Here is a 26517-nt window from a genome sequence, read left to right as displayed (position 1 = left end):
TAGCACAAATACTACTTAGATTACTCTGACGAGTTTCTGTTATGAGCAATGATTTCATTTAAGATTTCTGCCAATGAATCATTTTCCATCAGAGCTGAATCGATAGTATGGCAATGAATACCATGCGCTAACATTCGATCTTCATCAATCTTAATCTCACCCTCTTTCAAGTAAACAATATCAGTTATGAAATGATTCCAACTAACATGTTTCATAGAGTTTACCATCATTCCTTTAGATTTCTTATAACATCTAGCAGCTTCCACCATGGATCTAACGATCACTTTTACATAATGATTTCCATCGAGTCCAAATGTTTCTCGGTCATATTTGTTATTGATTAATAACACTTTTCTTGTCTCTTGAGATTCCATAATGACTTCAGCTAAATTTCCCAATATAATAATAGGTAACAAACTAGTCATCAATGACCCAATGGAATAAACAATCATATCAGCCTTCTTGACCTTGGCAATAGCTCTAGAATTTGCATTTGGTTTAATTTCTTCCCCATATGGATTAATGTAAAGAATCTTCTTTACAGTGGAGGGCAACATTTCATTATCATCCACTTTATCATAATGTAATTGAGAATGTTTCAATTCAGGAAGAATATACAGTGGGTTTGCATATTCTACTTCTTCCGGCACTTCCAATGATTGTTCACTTTGTGATTTGGAGGGCGTATCTTCTATGGATGCAGTGGAACTATCCATTAAATCATCATCAAGTTCTAGCAAATGAATGAATTGATCCTTAGTCTTGGAAAGATTCCTTGTATGTGTGGGAGTATCCAGTGTCGTGGCAAGGGATTTTGAAGGATGAGATATTTGAGATTGACCAGTAATAATGTCACCATTATCAAGAAGCGCAGAAATGTGGTGAGTGTGATTAGTGTTAATACAGGGAATAACATGTACTTTGGAACTGCATCTCCCTATCCTCATCATCAATTCAATGGATGCATCTAGGGACCCCATGAATAGACGAGCTCCCGTTAAAAATAAATTTCCTAAGGAAGCCTTTTCAAATTGGAATGGGTTCGAAGACCTATTCTTCTTTAACAATTCTGACTGAATATGAATAAAGAAAGCTCTACACATCTCCTTTACCTCGGGAGAAATACCACCATTCCAAAGATAATGAGTGCCTTCCACAATTTCATTCCATTCCATTTTTGCTTTTACCTTATCATCAGGTAACCTATGAGCGAATAATTCCACCAACTGAGGGTCTCTCATTAGACGAACGATACGAGATCTAATATCCCCAATAGCGGGACCACCAACAACTCTAAGAATTTCACTCGTAGACCCACCATTATCAGAAATTGGGAGGATATATGCTAAATCGAATCCCCTAGCAACGGAGACTTCTGTGAAGCATGGAGTTAGCGAATTTGTGGCTGTACCACCTGAAAATACTACAATATTCATTGTTCTGTCTTGTTCGCTTTCTTAGTGTTAGAGTTATTTACTTCCTGGCTGTAAGAGGCTCTAGTGGGTTCCTTTTATATGACACCCAATACATGGAATGTTTATTACGTGTCAAAAATATGGCCCTGAATAAATGTGGGGGGACTTATTACGTAACGTAAAGTGGAGAATGTCCGTGAAAAGTTTATCTGAAAATTTTTGAACATTTTCTCGAGCATTCAGTAAATAACACCAACAAGACTAAAAATAGCAAAGTGCAATGGTTAAGGCTGTGATATTTACTGATTTTGACGGGACTGTCACCTGGCAGGATTCCAACGATTACCTTACTGACACCTACGGCTTCGGTAAGGAGACTAGAGGCAAGATCTTCGAAGGTGTCTTGGACGGGAGCAAGTCTTTCAGAGATGGGTTCACTGCCATGATCGATTCCATTAACAAGCCCTTACCCGAATGTATGAAGGCATTAGAGGAAAAGATCCAGTTGGATCCTGGCTTCAAAGACACTTTTGAATGGGCTCAAGCTAATGATGTCCCAATCATCGTTGTTTCCAGTGGTATGAAAACGATTATTAAGGATTTGTTGACCAGACTACTAGGTGCTGAATCTGTGACTAAGTTGACTATCGAAGCCAATGAAGTTGAAGTTGGTTCTGATGATCAATGGAAGGTTATCTTCAAAGATGAAACTCCATTTGGTCACGATAAATCTAGAACTATTGCTGCCTACAGAGAAAAGTATGAAGCTCATTTGAAAGAAGGTGAACAAAGACCAACCTACTTTTACTGTGGTGACGGGATCTCTGATTTGAGTGCTGCTAAGGAATGTGATTTGTTATTCGCCAAGAGAGGTAAGGATCTCGTCACTTTCTGTAAGAGACAAGACGTTCCCTTCCATGAATTCGACACTTTCGCCGATATCTTGAACAATATGAAGGCTGTATTGGACGGTAAGAAGACTGTTAAGGAGTTAATGGAAAATTGATTAACACATAGATAAAGACTTTTATAGAATATGACTAGTATATTATGAATGAACATTTATATATTATTCCTCTGCTTATATAAGCTCCGGGTGTAATGATCTTTAGCGCCGTCGATTAATGGAGTAAAACAGCATTTTATATAAATATGTTACTGTTGGAAGGTAGTCCTATACATATAAAATATGAAAGCTAGTCTGAGTTGGATGCAAGATATCGTTGAAAACAAAGACATTGGATACATTGAATCATGGTTAACAATAAAATTAAAGTTGAGAACCCCGTAGTGGAAATGGATGGAGATGAAATGACTCGCATTATATGGCACCTCATAAAATCTCAGTTAATACTCCCTTTTCTGGAGATCGATCTTCGTACTTTTGATCTTTCAATCCAAAATAGGGACCTTACCGATGATCAAGTTACTTTGGATGCCGCTTATGCTACTCTAAAGCATGGTGTTGCAGTGAAATGTGCCACCATTACTCCGGATGAAGCACGTCTTCGTGAATTCCATTTGAAACAGATGTGGAAATCACCTAATGGTACTATTAGAAATATACTTGGTGGAACAGTATTTAGAGAACCTATTGTGATCCCCAGAATACCCAGGTTGGTCCCTCAATGGAAAGAACCGATTATTATTGGGAGACATGCTCATGCAGATCAATATAAGGCTACAGAATTAATTGTACCAGAGAACCACACTGTAAAGATGGTAGTAGAATCAAATATTGACCCAAAAGATAGGAAGGAGGTAATGGTTTTCAAATTTGGTGAAAAGCAACCAGGTGTGTCAATGGCTATGTACAATACTACCCCATCCATTGAAGGATTTGCTAGAGCTTCATTTCAAATGGCAATAAAGAAGAAAATTCCTCTTTACTTTACCACAAAAAATACAATATTGAAGAAGTATGATGGTACGTTTAAAGATATTTTCATGGAAATGTACTTGAATGAATACAAGGATGAATTCGATAAACTTGGTATATTTTATGAGCATCGATTAATTGATGATATGGTTGCACAAATGTTAAAATCTAAAGGTGGATTTATAATTGCAATGAAGAATTATGATGGAGATGTTCAATCTGATATCGTTGCACAGGGATTTGGCTCTTTGGGACTAATGACTTCAGTATTGATAACACCTGATGGGAAAACTTTTCAAAGTGAAGCTGCTCACGGAACAGTGACAAGGCATTACAGGTTACATCAAGCGGGTAAACCAACATCTACAAACTCTATTGCCTCAATATTTGCATGGTCTAGAGGGCTAATTCAAAGAGGCAAATTAGATAATAACCCAGATTTGGTCAAATTTGGTGAATTATTAGAGCAATCTACATTAGACACGGTGCAAATTGATGGGATCATGACGAAAGATTTAGCACTTCTTATAGGACAAGGAAAATATGCAACAACTGAAGGATTCATCGATGCTGTAACTAATCGTATGAAAATAGGATTTGAGAAAATAAGTCCCACAAGATGCAAATTATGAATAGACATGACATACTTCTATAATATTCTTATCATTATTCTATTTTAATTAGGTATTAGTATATATTCATATAACTATTTCGATAATAAATTATTACTACAGGGCAGCTGTTAACTTATTTCTATCATTAAATACTAAAGTTTTCTGCCGATTAGATCATGCACTGACCATTATTCTCTTCCACTTAAAAGTTTTGTTCGATGGCTATTCTTTGATTATCATTCAAAGAAATTGGATAATCAATTTTATATTTAATAATTAAGTTCCCCCTTTGAGAAGGATTTTTAGATACGGGCATACCTTGACCAGGATAAGTAGATATTTCCGTTGGCTGAATTGGTTGTGATCTCGATAGAGGCAATTTTCTACCATCGATGGTGTTTATGGTCTTGGAAAACCCAAGTAGTGATTCTTTAAAGGATAATCTCAGAATATAAATTAAATCGTCACCATCTCTTTTGAAATCTGGGTGAGCCTTCTCTTGAATTACAAATTGTAAGGTTTTCCTTCCACCAGATCTCGGGTTATAATCACCTTGGTTCTTGTAAGTGACCTTAGTACCCGCCTTCCAACCTGGTCTCAATTGAATGTCTATTTGAGTCTTTTCTTGAGAACCACCTGGTCCTTTTCTACCAATCTTGAAAGATTTCTTCTTCCCTATAAACAAATCTTCTAAAGAAACAGGCAAATTAACTGGCACCACTTCTTCTTCTTCATATTGAGGTGCAGCAGATCTAAATCCACCAGGCATACCTCCGTGCATACCACCGGGCATACCACCCATTCCATGGAATCCACCACCGGAAAATGGATCGCCACCAGCAGAACCACCAAAGAATTGAGAAAACATATTAAAGGCATCATCATTACTAAATTGATGGCCACTAAATCCACCAGCTCCGCCTGGAAATCCACCAGCACCAGCACCACCGAATGATGGACCACCTGATCTTGCAGCTTCTAACCCATATTGATCATATACTTCTCTAGTATTGGGGTCGTTTAAGATTTCAAAGGCTTCTGAAATTTCTTTAAACTTCTCAGTATCACCGGTAGGCTTATCTGGATGATATTTTAGCGCTGCCTTTCTGTAACCTTTTTTCAATTCTTGTTCATTGGCGGTTGGTGAAACACCAAGTAAATCATATAATTTTGTTTCCTTGACCATTTTATCTCTTATTGGATACTGTGAGTCTCCTTCGAATTTCAGATCTTACCGAATACCTGATAAATCGAGAAAGAAAGAAAGGTGATGATGAAGATGTAGCAAGTTTTTGTTATTTTTCAGATGATCATTTAACGATTATTCGCATCGTAGGAAAATGAAAAGCAGAGCATGAAAGATTCTAGAAAGTTCTCGAACAGCAAAGGAAGACAAATTAAGACGAGAAACATAATGTCAGTGATACTAGTATCGGCAGGTTACGATCATACAATAAGGTTTTGGGAAGCATTAACCGGTGTTTGTTCACGAACAATCCAACATTCGGACTCCCAAGTGAATCGTTTGGAGATCACTAATGATAAGAAGCTTTTAGCTGCAGCAGGATACCAAAATGTTAGACTTTATGATATACGGACAACTAATCCTAACGCTGTGGCAACGTTTGAAGGGCATAAGGGAAATGTGACCTCAGTCTCTTTCCAGCAGGATAACAAATGGATGGTGACTTCAAGTGAGGATGGGACTATTAAGGTCTGGGATGTCAGGTCACCTTCCGTTCCAAGAAATTATAAGCATAATGCACCAGTAAACGAAGTGGTAATACACCCCAACCAAGGTGAATTGATTTCTTGTGATAGGGATGGTACAATTAAAATCTGGGATTTGGGAGAGAATCAATGTACTCATCAATTGATACCTGACGACGATAATACTTCATTACAATCACTCTCAGTGGCTAGTGATGGATCCATGTTAGTAGCTGCAAATAATAAGGGAGATTGTTACGTTTGGGAAATGCCTAACCATACAGATGCGTCAAATTTAAAACCGATTAATAAATTTAGTGCTCACAAAGATTATATTACGAGAGTTGTGTTATCCTCCGACGTGAAACATATGGCCACATGTTCAGCAGACCGAACCGCGAAGATATGGTCTGTTGGTGAGACTGAAGATGATTTCAATCTGGAAACAACTTTAGATGGGCATCAACGATGGGTATGGGATTGTGCATTTAGTGCAGACAGTGCATATCTAGTCACTGCCTCATCAGACCATTATGTGAGATTATGGGACCTTTCGACCAGGGAGATTGTAAGACAATATGGTGGCCATCACAAAGGTGCTGTATGTGTTGCATTAAATGATGTTTGAATATTTAGGAAGGAAGTCATATTTAATGCCGTTAATGGCTCTACCACGAACAACTAGTCAGGTGTTATGTCATTCTTTGGGAAGAAACTTTGATGTTGTAAAGGTATCCATGCTGGAATCTATAACATAGGGCACCTAATTGGCATTTAAGAATTAGGTTATGGTGGTGCTGCAAGTAATGCCATGGTATTTCTTGAATTAATCGGTGTGATAAAATCTGGTAAAAGCTGATCACGTTCTTTCAATTAAATGATGAAATTGAATATTAGCAATGAAAGCAAATCCAATATCTATAGGTTAGGTATATATCTATATATATGTATATATCATTTAAACGGTATATTAATCTGCGAGAGCACCCATCGGATCCCATATTGGTAAAACAATTGGTTTCTCCTCTTTTGATGTGAACTTTTCAGCTAAATCCTTTGGTAATTCATCTAAGTCTACGACAATTTGGAAGCAATATTCTTCGAAATACTCTTGTGTCATTAAGTAAAGCCCATCTCTTCCTGAATCTTTCCCCCAAGAATTCTCAACACAATAACGGGAAGGTAACTGTTCACCTTCCTCCACGTTACAAGCTCTAATTAACATAGCATGGGTCATCATACTTTCATGGTATTTAATTCTTGAAGATTTAGATTGATTCAAATTATAATCAATAGCTTCATAATTCCATAATTGTATATCCATTATTCCGTGTTCTTTATTCATATATTTAGGAGTGTGAGAACCAAAAAACACTGCTTTGTCATTCTGTAATCTCTTGACGACCAGTTTAGATAATGTTTCATTATCCACATTCAAGTATAAAACGTCATCACCATCAATGACATTTCCTAGACGATCAATTTTAATTAATCTCCCATACTCATGTCTTGGATCGTTAATTAAGGATACAGGAGTCTTCAAAGAATCTTGTAAATTTAAACCAGCTTGCTTTGAGGCAAATTCCAAAGGAGTACATTCCAAAGTTTGTACTTTCTTATCCTTATCAGTGTAAGACCATTTAAAGGTTTCATTGGGTTGCACTGATGGGATATTTAAGAACATGGACAATAATTTATAAATTTCTTTTTGCATAGAATTTCTTAGGGGAGCCACATCCTTCTTCTGTGCAATGGCATCTCTTAGCACTTCAGCAAATTCCCTCAATTTGGTAGTTAAAAGGCCATTCAATTTCCTTGATGCAGTTATAGAGTAGTTTCTATCATCATAGATAGCCTTGGGAACCAACCCATATTTTCTTACCAAGTTGAAAAACATGGAATATTGACCCCCATCCTGTACGGGAGCACTCAATAAATACTGAACAAGTCTTGAATCCTCATCCTCATCACATGTATCAATTATCTGATCTAGGAAATAATTAGCCTTTTCAAGCTTATCATAGAAGAAAAGGTAGCCTTGAGACAATTCGAACTCTTTCAAATTCAAACGCTTCGCAATATTAATACGTAACTCATTAGTAGCAGCGAATAGCCAGCATCTCCCAGAAGCCTTCTGGTTAGTAATGGGTGCCACTTTATCTAAGTCTGTCACAGTAATGTTATAAACAGGTTGATCTATTTGGAGTAGACGAAGCTTATCAAGCAGCAAGTCATCTGCATTACCGTTTTTCAATACGGTGGAGGAAAGTTGGTAAGTGGGATCCGTCCTCAACTCCTGGGTCCACTGGGCTAAAGTAGCCGAATCTAGTGATCTCTGCATCAGTGTGTCAATTTTGTCTTTTGTATGAACAAACTATGATATAGCCATTAGGGTACTGTCATTATATCTCTCCTTATACTATCAAAAAACCAAATCGTTGGAGACGGCGCCTTTGAAAAATTTCGCGATGAGCTTTGCAAAATTTTGCTTGGACCAAATTAATAGTTATATACATATTGTATAATTATCAGATGAGTTATATTATCTGTTGAAAGCACCCAAGTACCCATGTCCGACTCTACGAAACCTGTCCTAAACTCTACTCCTGAGATTCTTCTCCGTAAGAGAAGAAATGCTGACAGAACCAGATTGGAGAAGCAAGAACTGGCTAGACAAAGACAAGCCAAACAGAAGAAACAGAAGTCCCAAAGGAAGAACAGATTCATTAGAATGGAATCCATTGCAGCTAATACCTTGGCCACTGAGAGAGAGAAGGAGAGAATTAAGAGAATCTCAAAGTTGGAAAACAAAAAGTCTAAGAATGAATTGGATCATCTACCTTCTGAGAAAAACTTCATATTGAAGATCTCTGAAAAAACTCCAGAAGAACAAGAAGAGACTGTTGATGTTGATGACGACGAAGAAAATGATGACAACTTAGTAAGAGAAAAGATTGAATACGACGGTAAGGATCAATTACTATTTGTGGTGAGAGTGAAGGGCCCCACTGCTGTGAAGTTACCTCATAAAGTTTTCAAGATTTTATCTGTGTTAAGATTGGATGAACTAAATACTGGTGTCTTTATCAAATTAACACCCTCCGTGTTCCCTCTTTTGAAACTCGTGGCACCATATATCGTCATTGGAAGACCTTCCTTAAGTTCCATTCGTTCATTGATCCAAAAGAGATCCAAGATAATGTACCAAGGTCCAGAAGAAACTGAGCCCAAGTCCATTGTTTTGAATGATAACAACATTATTGAAGAAAAGTTGGGTGAAACTGGGATCATATGTATGGAAGATATTATCCATGAAATTGCTACTCTAGGTGAATCCTTCAAAAGCTGTACATTTTTCCTACAACCATTCAAGTTGAACAGAGAAGTGTCAGGTTTCAACTCTTTAAATAGACTAAGAAAGATTGAGCAAAAAGAAAATGAGTCCAAGATTCGTCAAGTCTCAAACGCCTCAACTGCCCCAATCATCCAAATCGACATCGATTCCTTGATCAGCAAAGTGAACTGATTTTCCTCAAATAATATGTAAACTAGTCCCTCATCCCAATAAATAAATAAAGTATTGACAACACCAAATAGTATTTAAAAAATTGTATTAAATGGCAATTTGTGACACTCTCCTATGAACACCCAGAACCCGCAGCAGAAGACTCGTCGTTGCCATTTTTTTCCGAAGAAATCGACAATAAACAATTAATAACGATCCATTGTACATCTTGTTGCTCTCTCGTTTAGTGGTGGTTAGTTGTCTAGTTTCAATTATACTGGTATTCCATACATCTGATATTGTACTACCTTAGGAGATTTGCACTACGTTTGAAGAATTCAGTTGCATCGCTTGCTTCCGCACTTTCCCCCTATTCCGTTGCTATTATCGTGCTTTCCCTTTATCTTGGCTGCTACTAAGATTTAATATTTAACTTCAGTGGCTTCTTCCCTCTCATTCACTAAATTTCGAAAAGATGTCTGCTGGCCCATTACTATTCGCTCAAACTTCAGAAGGTCTGTTCTTCAAACGAGCTGATTCCATTAAGGACACCACCAAGGAATCGGTGATTTTCTTATGTAGTCAGGATCAATCAATTAAGGTCACCACGAAAGACCAATTTCCTTCACAATCAAAGAGAGTTGCCGCATTATTGGGGTTTATTAAATTGAAATTGAACAAATACGCAATCATCGCCAATTCCGTGGAAGAAACAGGTAAGATTAATAATCATTCCATTTATAAAGTCGTTTCTCATTCCATCGTCCCATGTAAAGTCATTTCCAGAATTGATTCCGATGAATCTGAATATTTGAAGTTATTAGAATTGCAACTGAAAAATGCAACACTATTCTTCTCTTACACTTATGATTTGACAAATTCATTACAAAGAAATTCTGTAGCCAAGGATACACCTGTCGATGATAGATTTTTCTGGAATCACTTCTTAACTGAAGAATTGAGATCTTTACGTGACACTAATAATTTGACTCAATTGAATAATTTTATTCAACCAGTTATTTATGGGTACGTGAAGGTTACCGATACCATTTTCCACTCCACTCCAATCTCTATTGGTTTGATTACAAGACGTAGTAGATTGAGAGCTGGTACTAGATATTTCCGTCGTGGTGTTGATCATGATGGTAACGTTGGAAACTTTAATGAAACGGAACAAATATTAATTGTCAATTCTGGTGACGTTTTTTCATTCTTGCAAACTAGAGGTTCCGTCCCAGTCCATTGGGCTGAAATTAACAATTTGAAATATAAACCAAATTTGGTGTTGGGAGATAACTTTGATTGGGAAGATTCAAAGAAACATTTCGATGAACAAGTTGCACTATATGGTGATAACTATCTGGTTAACTTGGTTAATCAAACAGGTCATGAAAAACCTGTTAAGGATGCATATGAAAAAGCTGTTGAATCCTTGAATAATGAAAAATTACATTATGTTTACTTTGATTTTCACCATGAATGTCGTAAGATGAAATGGCACAGAGTGAAATTATTGATTGAACATTTGACTAAATTGGGTCTTTCAAATGAGGATTTCTTCCATATGTCCATTGATGTGGCCACAGGTACAAAGAAAATTATTAATGAACAACATTCCACTGTGAGAACTAATTGTATGGATTGTTTGGATAGAACAAATGTGGTCCAATCAGTCTTAGCTCATTGGGTACTACAAAAAGAGTTTGAAACTGCTGGTTTAATTGATCCTACATCCAAATCTCTATGGGAAAATGATAAATCATTATTATTTAAATTCCAAAATCTATGGGCTGATAATGCTGATGCAGTCAGTGCCTCCTATTCAGGAACGGGTGCTTTAAAGACCGATTTCACAAGAACTGGGAAACGTACCCGTTTAGGTGCATTCAATGATTTTATCAACTCTGCTTCTCGTTACTATCAAAACAATTTAACAGATGGTCCAAGACAAGATTCTTATGATTTATTCTTGGGTAATTTTAAGCCATATGTGACCTCTATCAAATCGCCCTTCCCAGACAGAAGACCAGCTTTAATTCAAATAGTCCCATATTTGATTTGTGTCTCGTTTGCTGCTATGCTTATGTCAATTTTCTTCCCTAGAAGTACAGGATTTTGGGATCCAATGAATGTATCGTATCTCATCACTTCAGCAAGTATATTCGGATTAACTTTTTACTATTTGTTCGCTAATGGTATTCAATATGTTAACTGGCCTAAATTGGTTGATGTTGGATTCTTGGTGGTTCATCAAACGCATAATAAGGAGCAAGTGTTTAAAGGTTTAAAATATGTTCAGAATTCAAGTTTCGTTAAACCAAAGAAGGATTAAAAAATAATGATCTTTTTTTCTTTGAATTCACCCAACACTTTATTATATAGTACATTATTACGCTTTCATCTTTTCTTCTTGTGATATTATTTTTCTTAATGACATTAGACTATACATAGTTACGTAAACTTTTTATAATCGGCTCTATAAATATGAAATCTTCGATCATTATTGGCAAAGTTCATCGATAAACTTGGGCACATCATTCGTCTTCATCAAAGCTTCTCCAACAAGGAATCCATGGACTCCTTCCTCTTTATATTTGTCAGCATCCGAACTCTTAGTGATTCCAGATAACGCGATTAATATAGTACCCTTTGGAGTGGCATCAACTAAATTACTTGTAGTATTCAAATCAACAGTGAAAGAATGTAAATCTCTATTATTGACACCAATGACTTTTGCATTAATGGCTAATGCGCGATCTAATTCCTCCTTAGAATTGACCTCCACCAATGGTTCCAACCCTATCTCTCTTGTAGCATATTCATACAATTCCCTTAGAGATTCTTGGGATAGCATTTTAACAATCAACAAGACTGTGTCGGCACCAGCCAATCTAGCTTCCAATATTTGATATTTACTAAAGATGAATTCCTTTCTTAGAACACATGGTCTATGCATCAGATCATCAGCAAATTTCTTATCCAATGCCCTTCTAGTGTTAACCAAATCTTGTAGATTTCCCTTGAACCAATGTGGTTCAGTAAGCACAGAAATGGCAGATGCACCTGCCTCAGCATATTTAGTGGCTTGTTCAGCGGCAATGGCATCCGGGAAGATATCTCCTTTGGAAGGTGATGCACGTTTCATTTCAGCCAGCACAACAGCTCTCTTTTTAGAACCTTCCTGTGTTTGTAATGTTAAACGCTTGTAGAAATCTTGTACAGGTGGAGCCAACCCCATTCGGAAATTAGCCTCTAAATCTCTCAACGTGAGACCAGGAGTATTTGATAATTCAGCAACGTCCTTCTTACGTTGATCGTAAATTTGAACCAAAATGGATTCCTTCTTGGAAAGGTTATTGCTGCTCAAGGCGTTATTTTCCTCCCAAGTACCACCATTAACCTGCAAGATATTCTTTATCATTAAATGACCTTCTTCAGTCAAGATGGATTCTGGATGGAATTGAACACCTTCCACGGTGTATTTCTTATGTCTCACCCCCATAATTATCCCATTCTCGGTTCTTGCAGAAACCTCTAGCACATCAGGTAGGGATTCTTGAGTACCTGCCAAAGAATGATATCTCGTGACGGCAACACCTTGAGGAACGCTCTTGAAGAACCCTTTATTGTCGTGGTAAATGGGGGAAGTCTTCCCATGAACAATCTCACCCGCATAGGCGACTTCACCACCAAAGACATCGATCATACATTGTTGACCCATACAGATCCCAAAAACAGGAATCTTACCTGTGAAGTAACTGATGACATCTCTAGAAATTCCAGAGTCTGTCTTAGGGTGGCCTGGACCGGGAGATATAATGACTGTATCGATGTTGAGAGCAATTAGCTCTGGTAGTGTGATTTGGTCATTACGATAGACGGTCACTCGGGCACCTTCTTGGCAAAGATACTCGTAGACGTTCCATGTGAAAGAATCGTAGTTGTCGATCAGGACGACGTTTTTCGCAGCGGTAGACATTTTGGTTTGCTTGCTTTGATTGTTTATAATGGGACGAGTTAAATCGACTGACTGTATATATATACAACGGCGGTTAACTGACTCAAAGTGCTGGCTCTTCTTGTCAAGAACTTGAGATATTTCAATGTTTTCTAATTTTTCAATGAGTCAAAAAATGAAAAATTTGAAGTGTCCGGCACGTCCGGGGTTTGTTCGGACGAGCACTGTTTTTTCTGTGTTGACAACGAAAGCATTCAAAAGTTGGTTATTAAATTGGGCTGATCTGATCTACACAACATAGTTAGTTCAAGTCAACAGGTAATCAATTGAATATGTCAGGTATCATCGAAGCATCATCTGCGTTAAGAAAGAGAAAACATTTGAAGAGGGGTATCAACTTCACCGTGATGGTGGTAGGCCAATCCGGATGTGGTAGATCAACTTTCATCAACACGCTATGTGGACAACAAGTTGTTGATGTTTCCACGACAGTTTTGTTACCCACAGACACTTCCACCGAGATTCAACTGCAACTGAGAGAGGAGACCGTGGAATTGGAAGATGATGAAGGTGTGAAGATTCAATTGAATATTGTTGACACGCCTGGATTTGGTGATTCGTTGGATAACACGTCGTCATTTGAAATTATATCGGATTACATTCGTCATCAATATGATGAGATTTTATTGGAAGAGAGTCGAGTGAGGAGAAACCCAAGATTTAAGGATGGGAGAGTTCATTGTTGTTTGTATTTGATCAATCCCACGGGCCATGGGTTAAAGGAAATGGACGTTGAATTTATCAAGCAATTGGGTCCACTAGTTAACATTTTCCCCGTTATTAGTAAATCTGATTCATTGACCCCAGATGAATTGAAATTGAATAAGAAATTGATTATGGAGGATATAGATAGGTTTAACTTACCCATTTATAACTTCCCCTTTGATGAAGATGAAATCAGTAACGAAGATTATGAAACAAACATGTATTTGAAATCGTTATTGCCCTTCTCCATTATTGGGTCCAATGAAGTCTATGATATGGGTAATGATTTGGCCATTCGTGGGAGGAAGTATCCATGGGGGATGATAGATGTTGAAGATGCTAACGTATCAGATTTTGTCATTTTAAGAAATGCACTTTTGATTTCACACTTACATGATTTGAAAGATTATACACATGAAATATTATACGAACGTTATAGAACGGAGGCACTATCTGGAGAATCTGCTCCATTTGGTAGATCTGCTGTGGGAACTCCTCAGACACGTGATACTCCACAAATGGGTGGACCATCTGCGGGCATGAACACATCGCAGATCGTAGGGACACCAGATGCAGAAGCAATGGGATCATCTCAAGATACATATTTGGCTCGTGAAGAACAAATAAGGTTAGAAGAGGAAAGATTGAAGGCGTTCGAGGAAAGGGTCCAACAAGAGTTATTGTTGAAGAGAAAAGAACTGTTGCAGAGAGAGCAAGAATTGAGAGAAATTGAGGAGAGATTAGAACAAGAGGCCCAATCGAAGGAACAAGCGTCACAGGAGATTTAAGTTTATACTACATTAATACTATACCACGTCGATATATGTATACATACATATATATTTTTTAACAATCTACGAAACGAAACGAATTGAGACCATCTTTGTTACAAAGAAATACACAATGAAAGTTTTTTCTGTGGCATTTTGTATTTTAGGAGCCCACCGATTTTTTCCTGCGGTCGTTTGTCTGCCCTGCATCGATGCCCTGAGGTGGTTAAAAATAACCAGGAAAATGGATGTATATACAAAGATATATCTGGACATTGCCCTGAGTTTGAAATTCATCGAGCCTTAAATCGTTGTTTTAAGGGATCATTTAGGGGAAACTTGAGGAATTGGTATGAAGAAATCACCTTTAGTTGTGAAAAGGTGGATTTGGATCATCATCTTCGCCATTCTTGGCGCATTTGCCTTCTTCAAACTTATCAATAAATCCAAGATGAACGATTTGCAAACGATATTACAGAATTTACCCAAGGAGATCAACAATGCTATATTATTGGACCGTTCGCAGGAGGGCAGTGAATCAGATATGTTAAAAAAGCTGGAAAAGATGATTGAGGAACTAAACGAGAAGAATCAAGAACGTCAGAGATTAATGGATAGAGAGAGGAGAGTTCTTGAGAGGAAGATTGATTCTTTGAAACCCATTCCAAAGGATTCCACATTACGTGAAGTGTTATCATTGAAATTCCCATATAGTCCCAGAAGTAAGTTTCCAGCATTTATTTGGCAAGTTGACGCAGCTGATGATATTGTTTCAAGAAGACGTAAAGGAAAGGTTGGAAGGGAAGAAGATGTTGCACTTACTAAGTCATGGAAGGATATAAATCCTGGATTTGTTAACGAGCTTGTGAATGAGGAATTTATGGATTTATTAGTAAGATTTCATTATCAAGCCGTACCAGAGGTCATGGAAGCTTATCAGTCATTGCCGGCCACGATATTAAAAGTTGATTTCTTTAAGTATTTGATTTTATTAGCAAGAGGAGGGATATATTGTGACATAGATACTACTCCCATCCAGGCAATCCCAAATTGGGTTCCTGAAGATATGGATCCACGAGATATTGGTCTTGTCATTGGAATTGAATTTGACAAGAGTCTTCATGACAATAATAATAAGGTTGAAGAGGAGATGACTAAGTGGGAAAATAACTATATGAGAAGGTTACAGTTTGGAACGTGGGTGATACAGACTAAGATGGGACACCCTATATTAAGAGATATAGTTGTTCAAATTACGGAAATGACATTAAAGAGAAAGAAGGAAAATAAATTGAAGATCAATTTGGATGATGACTTGAACGTTATGGGTTGGACAGGTTCTGGAATTTGGACCGATACTATATTTGCATATCTGAACGATCCGTTAAAGAGCGGTGTCCCCAATAAGGTTAGTTGGAAAAACTTCCGTTATTTAAAGGAACCTAAGAAAGTTGGTGATGTCCTAGTATTCCCAGAGATTTCATTCAATGCGCCAGAGACCATCTTAAAGAAGCCCTTGCAAAAGGAAAACCTTGGATACCTAGTCACACATAAAGCTGAGAAATTTTGGAAATCAGGGAAGTGAACCTAGAAGGAAAAATGTTTATAGCATAATTTAGAGTAGAATACATTTATTACTGAACAAGAATTACGAATGTTTGAAATAATATCAGAATTGGCGTCCGAAGCTCTACTAAAAACTGGACTTTATAAGACTTTCCTCGTCACTTCAATTGAGATCTGTTGTCCCTATCTGGTTACTCATCATATAAAATTTCAAACATTCCTGAAGCAGGACCGTGTATCTAATAGGATCCAACTAGATGCCCACCAGTTACAGTGTCAATTTGTTGGCGGTTAGTTTCGTTGGGTTCTTCCATTTTCTTGCGTTCATTAAGACGTGTTATACTGGCTGTTTATATAGCGTCAAATAAAATTTTCATTACGCGCCAACTTTTCAGCGAACAATGTAACGATGGAAATAAAATGAGGGCTTCTTGATGAGTTTCACCTCATTTAAAAATTTGTTACCCCTGAGGAAAGGACTACGGCGAAGAAACGTCTCAATACCGAAAATATTTTTCTGAAGACAATTGTTTACCAATGGTATTTGTGTTTTGTCTATATTAAATAAGCGTTCATGTTGAATTTTAGGTGTCTATAAAAGCTGTTTTGCCTGTAGAGAATATTCCCGAACAGTTTTCAAAGTAATTTTCAATGTGTTTGATACGTGGTGTAATATAATGTCCTTGATGACATGGCAATATTGCCATGAAGGCCACAGAATGTCTTCAACTGTCATTTTCAATTTGACAAAAAATTAAAAGTTGAAAAGAAATAGTGCGAATAACAATTTCAAACAATGAGAGACAACCACAGAATTAAACAAAATCTCCCCTGGATTATTCATGTCCAATAATATGGGACTATGTATATAATGTTATAGTAAAACGTCAGGATTTGTTACGTAATCCGTTAATAATCAGGGGTTACCCCGTTGCATTCTGGCATTCCCGGTGGCAAAATAGGAATAGTGGATAATTAATTATAAGGATAAAGGAACGATCAAACCTTCGATAACCGCAAGTACACTCAACAGGAGACAGGTAAGCTAATAGGTTAACGAAAAAATAATGACCTTAAACACTAGAGAAGTCGATGAGAGTCTCTACTCTCGTCAATTGTACGTACTCGGTAAAGAAGCCATGTTGAAAATGCAACTTTCCAACGTCCTTATCATTGGGTTGAGAGGGCTGGGGGTGGAGATTGCTAAGAATGTCGCTTTGGCCGGTGTGAAATCTTTGACTGTTTACGATCCTATTACAGTCACTATCCAAGATTTATCCTCTCAATTTTTCTTGACTGAGGCGGATTTGGGGAAGCAAAGAGATCAGGTTTCAAGAGACAAATTGGCTGAATTGAACTCCTATGTTCCAGTCAAAGTGTTGGATTCATTGAATGATGAGACAATCTTGAGGGACTATCAAGTCGTCGTGGCTACTGATACCGTAAATTTGGAAAATAAAGTCAAATTGGATAACTTTTGCCATCAAAATGATATTAAATTTATCGCTACTGAGACAAGAGGTTTATTTGGGAACGTCTTTGTGGATCTAGGTAAAGAGTTTACAGTTTTAGACCCTACTGGTGAAGAACCTCGTACAGGTATGGTCTCAGATATCGAGCCGGATGGAACTGTAACCATGTTGGATGATAACAGACATGGCCTAGAAGATGGAAACTATGTGAAGTTTTCTGAAGTGGAAGGTTTGGATAAATTGAATGATGGATCATTACATAAAGTGGAAGTCCTGGGTCCATTTGCATTTAAAATTGAATCCGTGGAAAAATTAGGTCAATATAAGAAAGGTGGTATCTTTACAGAGGTGAAAGTACCACAAAAGGTTTCTTTTAAAACTTTGCAAGAATCATTGAATGATCCGGAATATATCTTTTCAGATTTCTCTAAATTTGATAGAACTGCACAATTACATTTAGGTTTCCAAGCTTTGAATCAATTTATGGTTAGACACCAAGGACAACTACCAAGACCAATGAATGATGAAGATGCCAATGAACTTGTGAAGTTAGTTAAGGATTTATCTGCACAGGAACCTGCTGTATTGGGTGGAGGTGATGCTGAAATAAATGAAAATTTAATTAGAGAGCTTTCCTATCAGGCAAGAGGGGATATCCCTGGTATTGTTGCATTCTTTGGTGGGTTAGTAGCACAAGAAGTTCTTAAGGCATGTTCAGGAAAATTTTCTCCATTAAAGCAATATATGTACTCTGATTCTCTTGAATCTCTACCTGATCCAAAAGAATTTCCAAGAAATGAAGAAACTACAAAGCCAATTAACTCTCGTTATGATAACCAAATTGCTGTATTTGGGCTCAAGTTCCAACAAAAGGTTGCCAATTCAAAAGTTTTTCTAGTGGGGTCTGGTGCCATTGGTTGTGAAATGCTAAAGAATTGGGCATTGATGGGTTTAGGTTCAGGTTCTGAAGGTCGTATTATCCTTACAGATAATGATTCCATTGAAAAATCTAATTTAAATCGTCAATTCTTATTTAGACCAAAAGATGTTGGTAGAAATAAATCAGAAGTTGCCGCTGATGCGGTCATCGCCATGAATCCTGATTTGAAGGGTAAAGTTGAGCCAAAGATCGATAAAATCGGACCAGAAACAGAGAGCATCTTCAATGATTCATTCTGGCAAAATCTGGATTTTGTGACCAATGCCCTTGATAATGTCGACGCTCGTACTTATGTGGATCGTCGTTGTGTCTTTTATAGAAAGCCTTTGTTAGAATCAGGGACTTTGGGTACAAAGGGTAATACACAGGTAGTTATACCTGGATTAACTGAATCATACTCTTCTTCAAGAGACCCTCCTGAAAAGTCTATCCCACTATGTACTTTGCGTTCTTTCCCAAACAAGATTGACCATACAATTGCATGGGCTAAATCTCTATTTCAAGGATATTTCGCCGATGCAGCTGAGAATGTAAATCTTTATTTATCACAGCCAAATTTTGTTGATCAAACTTTGAAGCAAAGTGGTGACGTCAAGGGTATTCTTGAATCAGTATCTGATTCTTTAACTAATAAGCCAACTACTTTTGAAGATTGTATCAGATGGGCAAGATTGGAATTCGAAAAGAAATTTAATCATGACATTAAGCAATTATTATACAACTTCCCAAAGGATGCAAAGACTTCTAATGGTGAACCATTCTGGTCTGGTGCTAAAAGAGCACCAACTCCACTTGTCTTTGACATTAACAATCCAGATCATTTCCATTTTGTTGTAGGTGGCGCAAACCTTCGTGCATTTAATTACGGTCTTGCTGGTGATGGTATAGATCCAAACGTTGAACAATATAAATCTGTCATATCTGCCATGGAAATCCCAGAATTCAAGCCAAATGTGAATTTAAAGATTCAAGTTAACGATGAAGACCCAGATCCAAATGCTGGGAACTCTGTAGATGATGAACTAGATATTTTGGCATCATCTCTACCGGACCCTTCCACTTTAACTGGTTTTAAGATGGAGCCTGTTGATTTTGAAAAGGATGATGACACTAATCACCATATTGAATTTATTGCCAGTTGTTCCAATTGTAGAGCTCAAAACTATTTCATTGAAACTGCTGATCGCCAAAAGACTAAATTTATTGCAGGCCGTATTATTCCTGCTATTGCCACAACAACATCTCTAGTGACTGGTATTGTAAATCTAGAATTGTATAAAGTGGTTGCTGGAAAGAAGGATATTGAACAATATAGGAATGGGTTTGTTAATTTAGCATTGCCATTCTTTGGATTCTCGGAACCAATTGCTTCACCAAAGGCTAAATATAATGACGTTACGTATGATAAGATTTGGGATAGATTTGATATTCAAGGAGATATTAAATTAAGTGAATTGATTAAACATTTCGAAACTAAAGAGGGATTAGAGATTACAATGCTATCGTATGGTGTTTCCTTATTATATGCATCCTTTTTCCCACCAAAGAAATTAAAGGAAAGGTTAAATCTACCAATATCACAGTTAGTTAAAGTTGTTACTAAGAAGGAACTACCTTCTCATGTACGTACAATGATTTTAGAGATTTGTGCTGATGATAAGGAAGGTGAAGATGTGGAAGTACCATTTATTACAGTCCATTTGTAAACAGTCCCTTCTCAACCGACGGTAATACCAAAGTGATAAAAATTAAAAAGGAACACATGATAAAATCAGTCTATATTAATCTTTAGATAGATGGATATATATGTTTAGAAAGTCAATACAGTTATATTATTATTATTATTATTATTATTATTATTATTATTATTATTATTATTATTATTATTTCTTTTTTGATAGAGACAATGAAAACCTTGAAGTAATTAAGAATTGAGTTTGCTTGGAAAGGCTTTAACTAAAATGTGTGGCCACATTTGTAATCTTCTCAGATTGAACCTCGACAATTAAACAATAAAAGGGTTAAGTTATTTCTTATTATCAAATTTATCTATTAAATATATATGGAGCAAAATCCCAACAAAATTATTATTATAAAAATTTATTTAAATATTAAATATTAAAGTATATTGAATTGAAACCAAACAAAACTAAGTATTAACTAATAAAATTTAAGTGCGTACAATGGAAAAAAATTCATCATCCAACTCTTTATCTTCTTCCAAAGATTCCAAAAATTCTTCTGGAAGTTCCACTTTTTTGGGAACTCTGCGATCTTGCAAAGCTTTATTCTTGCAATACCTTAATAGAGCATTTGCTTTTTTAGGTTTGAAGTCATTCACAAGTTTCCTATAATACAAACCACACTTGTTACAAAGGGTTCTTTTCCCATAGGGTCCCTTACGCCATTGTCCTGTCTCCTTATCACCACATTGACGACACTGATCATCATCTCTTGTTAGACCTTTAGAAAATGTAACCTTTTTTTTCTTGATAATTGGTTTTTTGTTAATGGCTCCTTCTGTGGGTTTTGTGGAGGACCCAACAAGAATTGATCTTGGTGTTGCAATCGGGGTAGGTATGGAATTCGTTGGTAATGGTGGTGGGGTGGGCGTTGGCGTAGGTGAAACTCTAAACAACGGTGGTGTAGTTGGAATCCAGGATCTTTCCTGTGAGCTTTCATCAGAGGTTGGAGGCGACGTTTCGTAAATTGTCGATTGCAGAAGTAACGGTGGGGGTATTTGAGAGACAACTGGCTTTGGAACCTTAGGTACTTTAGGACGTTTATAACGTTTTATTATATTAAGTGAGAATTTAGTTGGCCTTGCATCTCGAAGAAAGACCAAGGTTTTAAGAGCGTCCGTTTCGACCTCCCTTTTTCTTGAATCAACCAATGAAGCAACAAAAGCTAAGGTTTCTAGGCGACTTGATCTTTTCTTATTCATTATTGTGTTTTAGTTATATTTAATGTAGCTATTGAGGCACAATTGTTGTTATCGAGTGTGATTGGCACTTTTGGGGCAGCAAGGTGAGAAAGAGGGAAGAGCAATTGATTATTAGAGTCTGTTTTATGGTGGTCCTTTTATAGAGTTTTTGGAACACTAAAAGACGTTTCTTCTATCGAATAGACCCCCGCAATCAACCAAAGGTACTAGAGGTTGGGGGAGTTATTGTCCCGTTTACTTATGTGACCTTTTCTCTGACGCGACGTCAAATGGGGAGAAACTCCGAACGCCGCTTACGAGCGCCAAGACTTCGGCCAAATGGGGAGTGAAGGAAATAAAATGCTTCCAGGAAAACACACGGCTGGTCCAAAAAAGGTCAATTAATATCTGATCCTCTAATAAATCGTTGAATGCATTCCACGGCATATGTGTCTTTATCCTCTAAATTCTAGCCCATTGTAATCCTCCTGGAAATGAATGGATATAATGCCACAATTTGAATACCGAAGAAAGTGTGTTAACTTAGAACAAGGTATGCAACCCAATTACTTTTGCATTATTGGTCAGTGATATGCATCTGTCTCATGATTGGTTTTCAGGACATCTTGGCTTGTTTTTGTACAACAACTTTGAATCGACCATCTGGCGCTTTGTGATGGGGAAGAAGCTGATGACTCTTACATTATGTATTGTTACAGATCATATAAAACACAGCTTAACAATTATTATTTTATAATTACACACCTATTTATTACCAGTAAATTAATAAGCTGAAAACAATCTTTCCTTAAGGGCCCTATTCTTCTTGGAGATCAATAATTTTTTTCAATTCGCCGTTACCGTTAACCAACTCCTTGAATCCACCCTTTTCAATAATTTTACCATTCTTTAGAACAGCGATAGTGTTACACGCCCTCATCATCTTTTCGCTATGGGTTATTACAATTGTGAGTAATGCTGGAGGTCCATTCTTGACAATATCGATAATAATGTTGGCACTAAGTGCATCTAGCGCGGAAGTACATTCGTCCAAAATTAAGATTTTAGGCTTCCTCAATAAGGCTCTAGCAATACAAATTCTTTGAGCTTGACCACCCGATAATAACTTAGTATCAATTCTTGTATCTAATCCAAATGGTAGTGACTCAACAAATTCGTAAATCCCAACATATTTCAGCATGTCAAATAGCTCCATATCCAAAATATCTGTTGAAATACCATAAGACAAATTCTCTCTCACAGTCCCATCAAATAAAGTTGGCTTTTGTTCTACCACTGAAATTTGGGTACGAAGATTCATCAAGCCCCAGTCATTAACATCTGTTCCATCTAAGTAAATGGAATGAGGAGCCACTTGATATAGCTTAGTTAATAGATACATCAGGGTTGACTTACCAGAACCAGATTCACCCACTAACCCAATTGTCTTTTCACTCGCATGCATTTCAAGATTCAAATCTTCATATACATTAACGTTTGTTTCGGATGGATATGCAAACGTCAAATTTTGAATCTTTATCAAAGGATTAGATTTGGATTCCTGCTTTGGAGCTACAATCTCAGCCTTCCTATGTGTTTCAAATTCGGATTCATCTGAAGCAAGACCTTCATCTAGGATTCTGTAAAGGAAAGTTGCAGACCTTTGACCTCTACTAATATCTGGAATTTGGTTCACTAAACTTGTACATGTCATAATGGTGAATAACAATAATGTAAAAGTTTCAAACATTTTCTTCGAACTGTATTCACCTTCAAACACTAACTTTATCCCATAATAATAAAGAATGGATTGAATACAAATGGTAATCATATTTGTTACTGAAATACCAAATCCTGTAGCAATGGAACGCTTATGTGCAATTGCTCTCATATTATGTTCTAGTCCGCTATAATTTTTAATAAAGTGAGATTCAGCTTGAAGACTTCTAATTGTCTTAATACCAGTCATAATTTCATATTCTTGATTCTCTAATGCGGCAACACTAGTTTTATATGTTGTTTCATATTTCTGAAGCATCGTACCATAAACAGCCGAAAAGGCAATAATTAGCGGGAACATGGAAAGACAAACCAAACTTAATTTCCAACCTGATACCAATGCCCATATTAAACCAATAAGAGAGACTACCATAAAGGTCGTCATTGCGCTTAGAAATTCTGAAACTAAAGATCTTAGATCTCTTAAATCATTAAGTAGTAATGCAGATAATTCAGATGATTTGTTTGTATCCTTAGAAAACCAAAATAAGTCTTTGTTTAATATTGATTCCATTGCCTCGTTTCTCAAATCCATAATCCAATTTTCACTACAATACCCAAGTATGTACGCCTTCAAAAAATTGGAAACACCATCAGCTACAGCAACACCTAATACAATAAACGACCATTTTAAGAGGTAACGTTCCGATTTATAAACACCTTCCACTGATGGGACAATACCATTAAGTAGGTAACTGAAACAAAAGGAAAATATTGGGTTAGCAGCACCTGCAATCAATGCCCAAAATATACCGAAGAAAAGTAGGTTTCTTTGTCTGATTGTCCTTAACATACGCATCATCACTTCACCTAATGGCATCAATTTAAATTCCCCCTTCTTGTCATCTGGCCCCTTTTCCAGATCTGTCTCTGTTGATGATGCCTTTTCATTGATATAAATCTCATCCTTAATGCTTGGAGCCTTCCCACTTAAACCCCGGTAACTAGCTTCTTCGTACATATAAGAAAGATCTGCTTCCTTACTTATGGGGCTCTCAGAATCAGAATCAATTGTTGTATCAGCAAATATGTTATTTTCTTTAATTGGCGTTTCAAGTGCTGTTCGGTCAGAAATGGCATAGGAATCACGATTATTAGTTTGTAGATTTAACATATGGTTAAAAACGCTTGTCTTTTTCTGCTTCAAATCCTTTTGATAACCATTTTCTTTAACTTCACCTTCTTGAATAACGTATGTGTAATCATCTGGTTCAATTTGACTCAATTCATGTGTCAATAGGATGGTAGTCTTACCTGATCTCCATTGTCTAATGTTTTTCATTAATAACTCTCTGTGAATTATATCCAATGCGGAAACAGCTTCATCTAAAATAAGAATTGGTTTATTTCTCATGAAGGCTCGAGCAATAGCCACACGTTGTTGTTGACCACCACTTAACGAGATACCTCCTGACCCAATTATAGTATTCAAACCATGAGGTAGATCGCATACTAGTCTATCGAGCATAGAAATGGAGCAAGCATCTTTCAATTTTTGTTCAATGGATTCATGATCCTCTAATTGATCCTTAGATACACCTAGCAAAATATTATTTCTTAGAGTGTCATTGAATAAAGTGCAACGTTGTTCCACGACGGTAACATTGTTTAGTAACCAATTTCTGTTTATTTCCTTAACGTCATTGCCCTTTACTGTTATTGTTCCGTTATAGTCATCATAGAACTTCAATAATAAATTTGATAATGTAGATTTACCAGAACCAGATTTACCAATAATGAAAGTAAATTTAGTAGGTTCGAAACAAAGTGAGACATTTTTTAACACAGGATGGGATGGTCTGCTGGGATAACTAAATGTAATATTATTGAATGCTATGGTACACAATTCAGCAGGCGTCTCAGGTTCGTAGATGGGTTCATCGGCGCCATGATCGACAGAAGTGGATAGGAATCCCAATATTTTTTTCAAGGCAACATCACCCTTTTGTAAGATAACTATGACTTGAAGAGTATTACTCAATGTGGAACCCAGCATCAAACATGATTGGAAACAAGTCACCACATTGCTAATTTGTAATTTCCCCTTCCTCACCATGGTGGCACCAAACCAAAACCCTTGTATGAACATAGACAATGATAAGAATCTTAGTAGTGCGGTATTGGCGGAGACGTAGAGACAACATTTTATGAATAGGTCGTTACAATTAGAAGTTAGTTCTCTGAAGTTCCTAACTTCACGAAATTGTGTACAATACAGTTTCACTAATTGAATGGAATCCATAGCCCAATTGGCCAATTGTGCTGCTTTCCCTGTTTCAGTATTCTCCAACTCTGTATATTTATGAATCATGTGTGAGAAGAAGACAGCGAACGCAATGATTATTGGTGCAGTACATAATATAATCAAAGTTAAGGACCATGAATAATAAAATGAAGTACCGATTAAGGCTAAGATGGAGACGAGATTTTGGAATATTATTGCTGATGCTTCTGCGGAAGAGGATCTTAACTCTTCCACACATCTATTTATTTGAGTGAAATCACCGGATAGATTATCGTTACTATCGTACCATGTTATTGGTTTAGTTAAATATTCCTGAAGAATTTTCTCTCTTACGGCAAAACCTTGTCTTTCACCCAAAGACATCCATGAAGAAAGAGATATCCACATCAAGGGTAAAGAAGCAGCTCCCAGAGCCATGATCGCAAATGCTCTCGTTCTTAATTCAGAGAGAATGGTATGCATTGAGAAATTACTAATATTGGAAAGTAAATCGAAAACTCTACCTGTCAGGATAGATGTTATTGCGGGTACGAGCCCATTTGAAGTGGTTGTGATCAGTACCAGCATGAGGATCCATTTATCCCTCTTCACATCAACATGCATGTAAATATGCTGTCTCTGTATGTTGCGGAACATATCCACTATCGGTAAGCGCATCATTTTCGTTGGTTGTTGTTACTATAATTTGGAGCGGCTGTCGACAAGACGAACACAAGCAGATCATGAATACTTTATCGATCCCAACATATATAGCTGAAGTGAAAGTTTCTCTTGAAGGTGTTTTGCGTTTAGATCTGCAACAGTTGTATTGTGAAACATTTTCGACATTCCGTCCATGTTATTATCCTAATGCGGTAATTAACCCAAGGGCGCTATGAAAACTTCGTGGAAAAGATTGGCGGAGAAGAAACGAACAACTCACTGAAAGCTCGAAGCAGTCAGAGAATCGTGTGGTGAATTTGTGTAGGTACGTGAG

The 26517-nt window shown here is 36.9% G+C and overlaps 14 protein-coding genes across 14 annotated transcripts; 8 read left to right on the top strand and 6 right to left on the bottom strand.

Annotated features, from left to right (window-relative positions):
• Nucleotides 1-20: 20 nt before the first annotated feature.
• NCAS0G03640 (uncharacterized protein) lies at nt 21-1436 on the bottom strand (the record flags this gene model as incomplete). Its single annotated transcript, XM_003677555.1, has 1 exon — nt 21-1436. One exon carries the CDS (start codon nt 1434-1436, stop codon nt 21-23), a length of 1416 nt encoding a protein of 471 aa, XP_003677603.1.
• Nucleotides 1437-1695: 259 nt separating this feature from the next.
• On the top strand, nt 1696-2421 carry PYP1 (putative phosphoric monoester hydrolase; the record flags this gene model as incomplete). The annotated part of the gene is made up of 1 exon (XM_003677554.1): nt 1696-2421. The coding sequence occupies one exon, from the start codon at nt 1696-1698 to the stop codon at nt 2419-2421; it is 726 nt and encodes a 241-aa protein (XP_003677602.1).
• Nucleotides 2422-2669: 248 nt separating this feature from the next.
• IDP3 (isocitrate dehydrogenase (NADP(+)) IDP3) lies at nt 2670-3926 on the top strand (the record flags this gene model as incomplete). The annotated part of the gene is made up of 1 exon (XM_003677553.1): nt 2670-3926. One exon carries the CDS (start codon nt 2670-2672, stop codon nt 3924-3926), a length of 1257 nt encoding a protein of 418 aa, XP_003677601.1.
• A 184-nt stretch (nt 3927-4110) lies between these two features.
• Nucleotides 4111-5094, bottom strand: SIS1 (type II HSP40 co-chaperone SIS1; the record flags this gene model as incomplete). Its single annotated transcript, XM_003677552.1, has 1 exon — nt 4111-5094. One exon carries the CDS (start codon nt 5092-5094, stop codon nt 4111-4113), a length of 984 nt encoding a protein of 327 aa, XP_003677600.1.
• A 168-nt stretch (nt 5095-5262) lies between these two features.
• Nucleotides 5263-6246, top strand: LST8 (TOR complex subunit LST8; the record flags this gene model as incomplete). The annotated part of the gene is made up of 1 exon (XM_003677551.1): nt 5263-6246. One exon carries the CDS (start codon nt 5263-5265, stop codon nt 6244-6246), a length of 984 nt encoding a protein of 327 aa, XP_003677599.1.
• A 342-nt stretch (nt 6247-6588) lies between these two features.
• LAP3 (bleomycin hydrolase) lies at nt 6589-7959 on the bottom strand (the record flags this gene model as incomplete). The annotated part of the gene is made up of 1 exon (XM_003677550.1): nt 6589-7959. The coding sequence occupies one exon, from the start codon at nt 7957-7959 to the stop codon at nt 6589-6591; it is 1371 nt and encodes a 456-aa protein (XP_003677598.1).
• A 228-nt stretch (nt 7960-8187) lies between these two features.
• RLP7 (Rlp7p) lies at nt 8188-9144 on the top strand (the record flags this gene model as incomplete). The annotated part of the gene is made up of 1 exon (XM_003677549.1): nt 8188-9144. The coding sequence occupies one exon, from the start codon at nt 8188-8190 to the stop codon at nt 9142-9144; it is 957 nt and encodes a 318-aa protein (XP_003677597.1).
• A 454-nt stretch (nt 9145-9598) lies between these two features.
• SAC1 (phosphatidylinositol-3-phosphatase SAC1) lies at nt 9599-11455 on the top strand (the record flags this gene model as incomplete). Its single annotated transcript, XM_003677548.1, has 1 exon — nt 9599-11455. The coding sequence occupies one exon, from the start codon at nt 9599-9601 to the stop codon at nt 11453-11455; it is 1857 nt and encodes a 618-aa protein (XP_003677596.1).
• A 168-nt stretch (nt 11456-11623) lies between these two features.
• On the bottom strand, nt 11624-13102 carry TRP3 (bifunctional anthranilate synthase/indole-3-glycerol-phosphate synthase; the record flags this gene model as incomplete). The annotated part of the gene is made up of 1 exon (XM_003677547.1): nt 11624-13102. The coding sequence occupies one exon, from the start codon at nt 13100-13102 to the stop codon at nt 11624-11626; it is 1479 nt and encodes a 492-aa protein (XP_003677595.1).
• A 311-nt stretch (nt 13103-13413) lies between these two features.
• On the top strand, nt 13414-14634 carry CDC11 (septin CDC11; the record flags this gene model as incomplete). Its single annotated transcript, XM_003677546.1, has 1 exon — nt 13414-14634. The coding sequence occupies one exon, from the start codon at nt 13414-13416 to the stop codon at nt 14632-14634; it is 1221 nt and encodes a 406-aa protein (XP_003677594.1).
• A 334-nt stretch (nt 14635-14968) lies between these two features.
• On the top strand, nt 14969-16201 carry NCAS0G03540 (uncharacterized protein; the record flags this gene model as incomplete). The annotated part of the gene is made up of 1 exon (XM_003677545.1): nt 14969-16201. The coding sequence occupies one exon, from the start codon at nt 14969-14971 to the stop codon at nt 16199-16201; it is 1233 nt and encodes a 410-aa protein (XP_003677593.1).
• Nucleotides 16202-17249: 1048 nt separating this feature from the next.
• UBA1 (E1 ubiquitin-activating protein UBA1) lies at nt 17250-20300 on the top strand (the record flags this gene model as incomplete). Its single annotated transcript, XM_003677544.1, has 1 exon — nt 17250-20300. One exon carries the CDS (start codon nt 17250-17252, stop codon nt 20298-20300), a length of 3051 nt encoding a protein of 1016 aa, XP_003677592.1.
• Nucleotides 20301-20764: 464 nt separating this feature from the next.
• NCAS0G03520 (GATA-type transcription factor) lies at nt 20765-21538 on the bottom strand (the record flags this gene model as incomplete). The annotated part of the gene is made up of 1 exon (XM_003677543.1): nt 20765-21538. The coding sequence occupies one exon, from the start codon at nt 21536-21538 to the stop codon at nt 20765-20767; it is 774 nt and encodes a 257-aa protein (XP_003677591.1).
• Nucleotides 21539-22334: 796 nt separating this feature from the next.
• STE6 (ATP-binding cassette a-factor transporter STE6) lies at nt 22335-26201 on the bottom strand (the record flags this gene model as incomplete). Its single annotated transcript, XM_003677542.1, has 1 exon — nt 22335-26201. The coding sequence occupies one exon, from the start codon at nt 26199-26201 to the stop codon at nt 22335-22337; it is 3867 nt and encodes a 1288-aa protein (XP_003677590.1).
• Between the last annotated feature and the right edge of the window lie 316 nt (nt 26202-26517).

The sequence above is a fragment of the Naumovozyma castellii genome, chromosome 7, assembly GCF_000237345.1.
Source record: "Naumovozyma castellii chromosome 7, complete genome".
Classification (NCBI taxonomy): domain Eukaryota; kingdom Fungi; phylum Ascomycota; class Saccharomycetes; order Saccharomycetales; family Saccharomycetaceae; genus Naumovozyma; species Naumovozyma castellii.
Note: the sequence above shows the minus strand (reverse complement) of the source record. Positions and strands in the feature narration are given on the sequence as shown.